The 8,807-nt window shown below is 40.4% G+C and overlaps 2 protein-coding genes across 2 annotated transcripts; one reads left to right on the forward strand and one right to left on the reverse strand.

The window, feature by feature from the left end:
- The first annotated feature begins 701 nt into the window (after window positions 1–701).
- Window positions 702–1,933, forward strand: LOC106342412 (DNA polymerase epsilon subunit 3). The gene is made up of 3 exons (XM_013781335.1): window positions 702–904; window positions 1,115–1,233; window positions 1,376–1,933. Exons 1-3 carry the CDS (start codon window positions 735–737, stop codon window positions 1,729–1,731), a joined length of 645 nt encoding a protein of 214 aa, XP_013636789.1. The 5' UTR covers window positions 702–734; the 3' UTR covers window positions 1,732–1,933.
- Window positions 1,862–6,063, reverse strand: LOC106342411 (protein transport protein SEC24-like). Its single transcript, XM_013781333.1, has 14 exons — window positions 5,571–6,063; window positions 5,425–5,490; window positions 4,966–5,019; window positions 4,701–4,873; window positions 4,383–4,569; window positions 4,137–4,282; window positions 3,914–4,068; window positions 3,733–3,814; window positions 3,533–3,648; window positions 3,351–3,449; window positions 2,983–3,106; window positions 2,627–2,907; window positions 2,330–2,544; window positions 1,862–2,246 (listed from the first exon to the last, which is right to left on the reverse strand). Exons 1-14 carry the CDS (start codon window positions 5,896–5,898, stop codon window positions 2,035–2,037), a joined length of 2,238 nt encoding a protein of 745 aa, XP_013636787.1. The 5' UTR covers window positions 5,899–6,063; the 3' UTR covers window positions 1,862–2,034.
- Between the last annotated feature and the right edge of the window lie 2,744 nt (window positions 6,064–8,807).

Below are 8,807 nucleotides of genomic sequence, written 5' to 3' on the forward strand. Positions count from 1 at the left end.
TTCCAAAAGACCAAAACGGCGCCGTGTATTGTTTCTGCGAGTGAGGGCGCGTCTAAGCTCGGATCGACAAACGGTTTGCGCTGATGGATTCTTCTCGTCAAGAGCTTCAATTTGATATGTGGCTCGTTGTCTGGTTCCTCATGGTTTGAGAGATAGATCGATTTTAAGTTGCGCCTGATTTAGGGTTTATTTGTGACGGATTTTAGGTTAGGTTTTGTCTCAGGGTTTTGGAGTCTATCGTGATGATAACGTGTTGTAATTAGAGAGTTTAGAGACTGAATATTTTTGGTGTTCTTATTAATGATCAAGAGGGTTCCTTTATATAAGGATTACAAGATAAAGATAAATGTAAAATATCCAAAACCTAAACTCACTAGGATTAGGAAAACTACTAATACATAATAATGGAAAGATTACATCTAATAGGAAAAGGAAAGAGTTTCATTTTCTCCAAGCTTTGTGGCCACCTTTCTCTCTCTTGAAGTCGGCTCTCTCTCTCCTCTCTCTAGGCTTCGGTTTTCTTTCCATCTTCTAGGTATTGGACCGGTCCTGGTTAATGGCAATCTACTCCGTAGATTTTTATAACATGGCGTAATTTCATGAAAAGCAGATTACAAATGGGCTTTTAATATAAATGGGCCGATAGCTTATGTCATTTGGGTGGATCTGATTTGTTATTATAATCAATTCTAAGGGCGGGCGGGAAAGACGGCAAACAAGAGACGGAGAAAAAGATGGATTCGGAGAAGGCGGTGGTGGACGAGCTGCCGCTAGCTATCGTGCGCCGGGTGGTGAAAGATAAGCTTTCAGAGTGTTCGCCGGACTATGACGTGAGCATTCACAAGGAAGCGTTGCTTGCTTTCTCCGAGAGTGCCCGGATCTTCATCCACTACCTCTCCGCCACGTACGCCTCAAAACCCTAACTTTCCGAATTGTTTTTTTTTTATTACAATACGAAATCACATTCACCTTCGAATTCATTTGAACTGCTCGGTTATGCATATTATTTTAATTGATGTATTTTGATTTGACATAAGAGGGGAAGAAATCTTTGGAATTGATTAGAATGTCTCAAAATTGTTTTTTTTTTTTTTTTTATATTTGGAATTGATAGGGCAAATGATATATGTAAAGATTCAAGAAGACAAACAATGAAAGCTGAGGATGTGTTTAAGGCATTAGAAGACATGGAATTTTCAGAATTTTTGGAGCCGCTTAAAGCTTCTCTTGATGGTTAGTTTTTTTCTGGTGAAGATTACAGTATCCCTATTTGCGGTTTTCTGATTAGAAACATGCTTAGGTTTGTATGAATCTCTTGTCAGAGGTATGACCGTACCCATTGTTTTGTAAGCGAGCTAACTTTATTGATTCTCAGATTTTAAGAAGAAGAACGCTGGGAAAAAGGCTGCTGGTGGTAGTGGAGCAGCAGCAGCAGCTTCCAAGCCTAAAGAGACGAAAAAGAGGAAACATGAAGAAGCATCAACGCAAAAGGGCGTGAGGAAAAGCCAACGAGATGAGGGAGATCTGAAGAATGATGAGGAGGATGAGAGTGACAACACAAAAGGGAATGCTGATGATAATACCGAAGAGAATGGGAATAATGAGGAAGAGGAGGAGGATGCGAACGGGAATGAGGACAATAGCATGGAAGAAGCTGGGAGTGGGAGTGCTGAAGATGATGAGAATGAAGGTAGTGGCGAAGAGGAAGAGGGTGATGATGAAGATGAGTGAAATTGAGAGGCCTTTTCATATTCTTTTCTGCAATGAACATGTTTTCAGGCTAATGTTCTCTCATTATAATGATAAAATCGATTAGCTTGTAAGCTTGAGTAGCACTGTTGTTGTTAGCATGTCCATGTCGTAGACTAGTATAATATTTGCTATTTGACTATAGTTTTACCAGTTATCTAAGTGAAAGGTAGCAAAAAAAAAGTTTTGTTGTCTAAGCAAATGTTACAACAAAAAAGAGCAAAACTCTTGTAGCTGGGAAACATTTGACACATTGCCTTTTGATGTATATACGTTTTGTTGATTTTACTTCATGTATTCAGCCACACTCTGCGAAATATCGTCAAGGAAAGCCACAAAACCCATGGCACTAGCAAAACCGCTACCGTCCACGTCTTGTTCTTCTATAAGATAGTTCTCAAAGGCCGTAGCATCGTCTTGTCCTCCACGGATAAACATCAGTTTCGGTGTGATGCTCCTTCCTTGCTTCACCTCATTAATGGTCTTCCTCAATAAACCTGTAGTAACGAGTTTCAAAATATACATAAGCTACCAAACCTTAAAGAAAAAAGTGAATGAATTATAGATTAAGCAAACATACAGTCTTGTGGTGGAGGGAAAGGGAGTGACGGGTCAGCTGTTGATGAGTAGAAGACTATCAAAGTGGTGTACGCATCTAAGAAAAATATCGGACTACCACTTGTCATCAATGCTGCACGGCTCAATGAATGGCGCGGATACGCCTGTTTATCCGGTGTTGAATATGACATCAACGATGGGTATATCCCACAATGAAGAGAACTCGGCTCCAACACACTGCAAAAAAAAAAAAAAAAAAAATAAACTGACATTTGTAACATTGGGTTTTTAGATATTCATAATTGGTAGTGGAGGTTACCTGAAAAGGCATTGCAAGTAGATCCTGTAATCAGGATGAACACCTTCTTCATGGAACCGGAGGAGAGGGTTACGGAGTAAGGCAAAGACTAAGCGAGGCAAAGGCTCAAGTTGGGGACATTGTGAAAACGTGATGTCAATCTGAGAACTCATTGACTTGTTTACGTTTTTGTACTGGACGAGGTTAAAGGCATCGTTGTACTGTGCAGTTAGGATTACTAGCCAATCATGAAGCAACGCCCTCCCTTCTCGGACTCCATCCTCTAGAGAGACTAAAATTACCTGCAGAAACAAATCGCATAGATAATCAGCAGGTTAATGATAATGAATTTGACAACATGAAATGACGTTTTTAACCTTGTGAACGAGCAATGAGAGAACAACTTCATGATCCCCACTGTCGTAAATTTCGTTGATGTTCTGGGCAGCTGAAAACTGCATGGTTCTGATTCTTAGTCGTCTCTGAAGTGTGTGTTTGCCTCTGCGGAACAAGATTTATGATCAGAATTTGAACGGAATACTACGAATTAGGTCATCAACAGGATAGGGGAGTTTGAGATTTACTATCAACTCCAGGCTTTAGGATTGACCATGTACAAGGTATGAGATTCATTTCAAGAATACAAGACGACTATGAATGTTGCTGATGTTCACAAATAAGCTTAAAGGTTGCCACTGGCGTACACTGATTGATCAATAGTTTGAACATATGGATTTAATCATACCTACTTGAAGATGGCAGTTCAGAGCTTGACAGTTCCTCGGGAGGTACAACAACTGTGTACTGGAATGCAATTTGGACCACGGGTGGGTATCCAGAATGCCTGGAAAAGGTAATGAATAATTAGAAGTTTATCTAACTTTTTTCTTCTTTGAGAATGCATGAAGCAATTATTGTCAAGTTTACCTTGAAAATCCAGTATTATCAGCAAAATCAAAGTCATAAGCATATGTTGCATATGAATCACAGCATATGATATGTTGAAGGTTCTCGTACTGTGGATCGGGAAAGAAGTGACCAAACTGCATGTAAGGCTATACTGTTAGCTGAAGGAAAAACGAAATAATAGCACCATTTGAACTTTCATTTCTTACTAAACCACGTACAGAATGGAGAGGTTTAAATTCAGTTGACGTCCTCATTCTCAAGACGCAGTTGAAAGCATACGGCCGGTTAAGCATCCGAAACCTGCAAAAGAGCATCATGCAGTGTTGTTTCAATAACACCTGAAGGAAACACGACAATACTACTACTTTCTATAAAAGTGGAAATATATATAAGGCTAACATGTCTTGGGGAAGAGTTGAGTCATCGGTGCTGGAATACAAAAACAACGATCCTCCACTTTCGATGCTAAGGAACTTCAGGGATGCTAAATCTGTGTACTCATTTGTAACGGCAAACACGTCTACGCATACACCTGATTGGACAGCAATGGTGGCCTGTAAAAGAGCCGTCAGTTCGAAGCTCAAAATATACCTATCTTTACGAGTATTGAAGTACGACTTACTAAGTCTTTATAGAACGGCGTTTGCTCCGGAAGCAGAGCACGATCAGCATCAACTCTTTTACTTGCGTATTGTTCACCATACCTACTTGTATCCAGCTGTCCACGTCCGTAATCAGGAGGACCGGATAGGAAAGCGAACACCCTAGCTGCACTTATATAAACTCAATAAAACACTACCTACTGCGAAACAAACCTGATGAGGAGAAACATAGAGTATGAGCATGCATGCATATATTTTGTACATACCTAATGCAAATGTATTCCCAAATTCAGATCCTAGATAGTTGAAGAGAGCTTCCATTGCTGTACCGAAGCCTCTACCACCCATCAACACACCATCCATCCCTTGAGCTGCACCAGATGACCTCTCCCAAGAAGTTATCGGTCTGAGTGTCTCAAGAGCAGCAGCAATACGATCCTTGCAAGTTTCCACCTGCAGGTAAGTGTAAAAGGTAAAAAATAGTCTCTCTACGGATATTCCTAGCAACGTTAGTCCAACAATCACCCTGAATGACAAAGTGAGTAGGAAACAGGAAAGGAGATGTTTCTAAAATCACAATATACCGGAGCCAAAAACTGTAACAAAGGCATGGCATCCTCAAGTTCTAGTGGTAGTTTGCTCTCCGCATCAGGTGGGATAAATACATTCTTTACAACTGGTACAGGTCCTTGAACATCATAAAGTCCTATTTTGTGGCTGAATGTGGCAAGACCAAAAAGAGACCCTGGACTTAGAGCTGCAAAAAGGAAAAAAAAAATTCACCCTAAGAAGACGGTCACACAGAAGAAACAGTTCAACTCCTGTTTAAAATATATTGAATGAAATGACCTTCCAAAGCAGCTAGCAATGAACTTTTTGTTAGCTCCAAAAATTCCTCAGAAGCTGCAGGTTGAGAATAAGCAACAATGAGAAACATAAAGGTGTGAACTTAAGCCAGAAGATGATACTAATACACATATCAGACATCAGCAACATATAAAAACTGAATAAAAATAGATGTTATTGAAGAAATAACATGTCAATTGTTCTTTCGTGCACGGAAACGATATACACAAGAATGAGAGTCTTGGATGCAAACGTAAACTTGTCGAAGCCAAAGCTCCATTAGAACAACAGAAAACATACAAATTCAAGCTAGAATCACCGATCCAGAGCACATTCAATCAAGATTGTTGACAAAACACACATTGATTTCAAAAACCACAATGCAAAAATTCACCAAGGCGCAATTCAACTACAATCTAGATTCTAGACCAACCAACAGAATCGAGAAGGAAGAAGGCTTACACGAGAGATCAATCGCCGCAACATAGACAGGCCTAGCTTGAGTCATCTCTTCCTCCGATCCATCCACTAGAAAACACACAAACAAATTAATCAAAAAACAAGAGACAAATCAAAACCAAAAGGATCGAGCGATGTAGAAAACCAACAAGGCAACTCGAGATCAATGAAGGAGGAACTCATTTCGGGGATAGAGTGTGGATTAGAGTAACGAGCGATCGCATCGGAAGGGAGTCCGTTGAGAGTCCCGCAGAGCGAGCAGTTCCAAGCCCACTGATCGAGTTCGCCGTAAGTGTTGAAGTACGCGTAGCAGTTTTCGCAGCGAGGAAGAAGGTGGCCGTTGGATCCGCGCGCCGGCGCGATTCCGTTCTCGTCTTTGGCTGCGAACGGCGTCACCGTTAGTCCCCAGGGGAGTCCTGACGCCTCTAGAGCGTCTGAATCGATCGGGAAACGTGACACCGTTGCTCGGACGGCCATGTTCTCTACAGATCGGGATTCGGGGGGAAATGGGATGAGGACGGTGGGAGACTGGTGAGCCAATTCGTCTACGGCGCACGTTAGCTTATGAGTTATGACGTCGGCTTATTTGTACAAGTGAGTGGAGGCATCGTCCGTAGCGCCCCTTGTTCATTTTTTCAAAGCCCCCGATGTGCTCGTTATAACCTCTATTTCAGTTAACATTTATTTTTAAATCGAAAAATGAATGAAATACGATAAAACCAGAATAAATGTCGATAATTACAAAGAAAAACAGGGTCAAACCCACCCATCCTATAACCCGTCGGATCTAAGTGGGTAAACCGAAATAAACCAACCAAACCCTAAAATCAAACGCGATTTCTAATCGCTCCTCCCTCCTTCCTCTAATTGCTCATCCTCCTCCTCCTTCGGCTCTTCCGCAGCTCAGCTCCACCTCCACTCCTCTCTCCCGCAGTTTCTCTACTGCCGCCGCCGTTGTCTGCGTAGACCAATCACCTAACGTCTAACATTTCGTATCCGTAAGTTGTGGTTTCCGTCTTGAGCTTTCTTTTGGAAGTAGGTTTTAATGGATTTGCAATTGAAATGCATTGGTATATAATGCATTCCAATGGTGAAATGAGAATGTATAGGCAGTAGAATTGGAGAATTTATAGACAACTTCTCATTGGACCTAGATCGATCTTGTTCATGATAATTGTAGTATAACTGTATAATTCAGAACAACGGATAGAACTGTGGATAACTTTGGATAACTGTTGTCAGTTTCTTGTGTTTGTTTTTTTTTTTTTTGGCAGGATACAATGAGCAATCACGTCAGTGATATACCTGATAGTCCGGAAGAGAGCTATAAGATGATGTATAGCTATTTGTACATGTTAGAGCAAGTGAGAAGGCAAGGGGATACTTATCACATCGATAGGATTATAAATCCAATATTATTTCTAAGCAATACAAATAAACAACGAGATGAAAAAGATATAATGTTCGATCATATAATATTAATCTTGACAAGAAATTATCTACATGATAAGATAAAATGTGGATCATAAACACAAGGGCTATAACTCAGTTAGGTAGAGGAATCCAGGAACAAAAACCAGTGTGAAATTGGATGATGCAAGTAAATTCAAGTACCTCTTCATAGCTTTGGGAGCTTGCATTGAAGGGTTTGCATTTATGAGGAAAGTGATAGCTGTGGATGCGACATGGCTGAAGAACAGATATGGTGGTGTTCTAGTTTTCACGAAAGCTCAAGATCCTAATGGTCATAGTTATCCACTTGCGTTTACAGTACTAGATGGTGAGAATTTTGCTAGTTGGACTTGGTTTTTCGAGATGCTTAAAAGTGTTATACCAGACTCTTCTGAACTAGTTTTCATGAGTGAAAGAAATCAGAGCCTGGTCTTCACTATAGGAAATGTGTTTCCACAGGCTCACCATGGGCATTGTTTATGGCATTTGAAGGAAAAAGTGAAATGGCATGCTTGTAACGTCAACAAGAATATAGTCGGGTATAGATTTATGGAGTTGGACAGATATTACACGGTGGGTGACTTCAACTCTGCTTACGCTCATTTAAGAAAATATCTTCTGCTGTGTAAGAGTATGTGGAGGAACATACTGAAAAGAACAAATGGGCAATGGTTTTTTTCCCACGTGACTGGTACAACTTCGATACAAGCAACAGTGTGGAATCAATGAAGAGCGTGTTTAAAGAGGCAATGAGGTGGGCCTTAATACCAATGTTGGATTTTTGATGTGCCCTGGTTCGTGGATCAGTCCATTGGAGCCAACCAGCTTGAAAGCAGTAAAGATATATGTTCATTGTTTGACTCATATCTTCCAAACCTCGAGGTTTCTACGCATGAAATCACTTGGAGAATGTTCTCAACTCAATTACGGAACTCCTCAAACAAGAATCAGATCAAATGGAGTTCAGATGAAAGAGTTATGCAATTTACAAAACCGGTGATCTTCAGTTCTCGCGATTTTGGGCCGTACGGATCGTCAAGTCCACGTCTTGATCCTTACCACCATGGACCAGAATGACCAGAATGAACTTGGACAGTAGTCGAAGGGTCTCCTTGACCAGTCCAACTCAGACATAGCAACTTTGACTCATTTATTATTTTCTAGTCAAATTTCTTATTTCCTAGATGTGTGATTCCCACAAATAATTATGTCTTTCTTTGACCACATCTAGTATAAATATGTAAACTCTTTTATGAATAAGATCAATCTATGTTTTAAATTTTATTTTCGTTTCTTCTCTGAGTGAGAGAAAGAGTTCTTTAGCTAGTTCATTGGTGTGAACCGACTTGTTGATTTGGTGGTCAGCCAATTCATCTTTGTGTGTTGTTTTGTGGTTAGCCAATACATTCATTCTTTCTTAGGTGGTTAGCCTTAGATCGTGGGTATATCAAGATCCATTCCGTATCTCTTGACGATCATTTCAATCCATCTCAGTTCCAAAAGTGTCATTGCCTTCTCGGATCATATCCAACACCCAGCTACAGTGATCCTTCCCGATTTAGGGCGTATCAAGTGGTATCAGAGCCACTTTGGCTGGTTTGTTTTCTTTCATCTTTCATCTTCTCATCTCTCCACGTTTTTCTTTTTTTATTTCTTGGATCCGGGCTGTTCCTTTACTCCCTTGTGATCGCCTATTATTAAAAAAAAATCGATAAAAAAAAGTTTTGGCTTGAATCACTTCTGAAGAGAAATCCAGGGGGAGTGGTGGAAGAGAAACCCTGTTGGCTGAAGAGAATCCCAGCCTTAGGACAGTTAAGGCATATCCATATCAAAAATCGATCTCTTCATCTTTTTTTCTCTTTTGTTTTTACCACAAAAGTTTTTTTGGGTTTTGATTGCTGAATTTTGACTGCCTATCATCCTTTGAACCAGTG

This window comes from Brassica oleracea, chromosome C4 (assembly GCF_000695525.1).
Source record: "Brassica oleracea var. oleracea cultivar TO1000 chromosome C4, BOL, whole genome shotgun sequence".
Taxonomy (NCBI): domain Eukaryota; kingdom Viridiplantae; phylum Streptophyta; class Magnoliopsida; order Brassicales; family Brassicaceae; genus Brassica; species Brassica oleracea.

Coding starts and splice junctions, on each gene's coding strand:
- LOC106342412 (XM_013781335.1), top strand. CDS start 735: ATGGATTCGGAGAAGGCGGTGGTGGACGAGCTGCCGCTAGCTATCGTG. Junction 905..1,114: donor ATCCACTACCTCTCCGCCAC/GTACGCCTCAAA, acceptor TGGAATTGATAG/GGCAAATGATATATGTAAAG. Junction 1,234..1,375: donor GCTTAAAGCTTCTCTTGATG/GTTAGTTTTTTT, acceptor ATTGATTCTCAG/ATTTTAAGAAGAAGAACGCT.
- LOC106342411 (XM_013781333.1), bottom strand. CDS start 5,898: ATGGCCGTCCGAGCAACGGTGTCACGTTTCCCGATCGATTCAGACGCT. Junction 4,874..4,965: donor ATTGCTAGCTGCTTTGGAAG/GTCATTTCATTC, acceptor TCCTTTTTGCAG/CTCTAAGTCCAGGGTCTCTT. Junction 4,283..4,382: donor TGGGAATACATTTGCATTAG/GTATGTACAAAA, acceptor ATATAAGTGCAG/CTAGGGTGTTCGCTTTCCTA.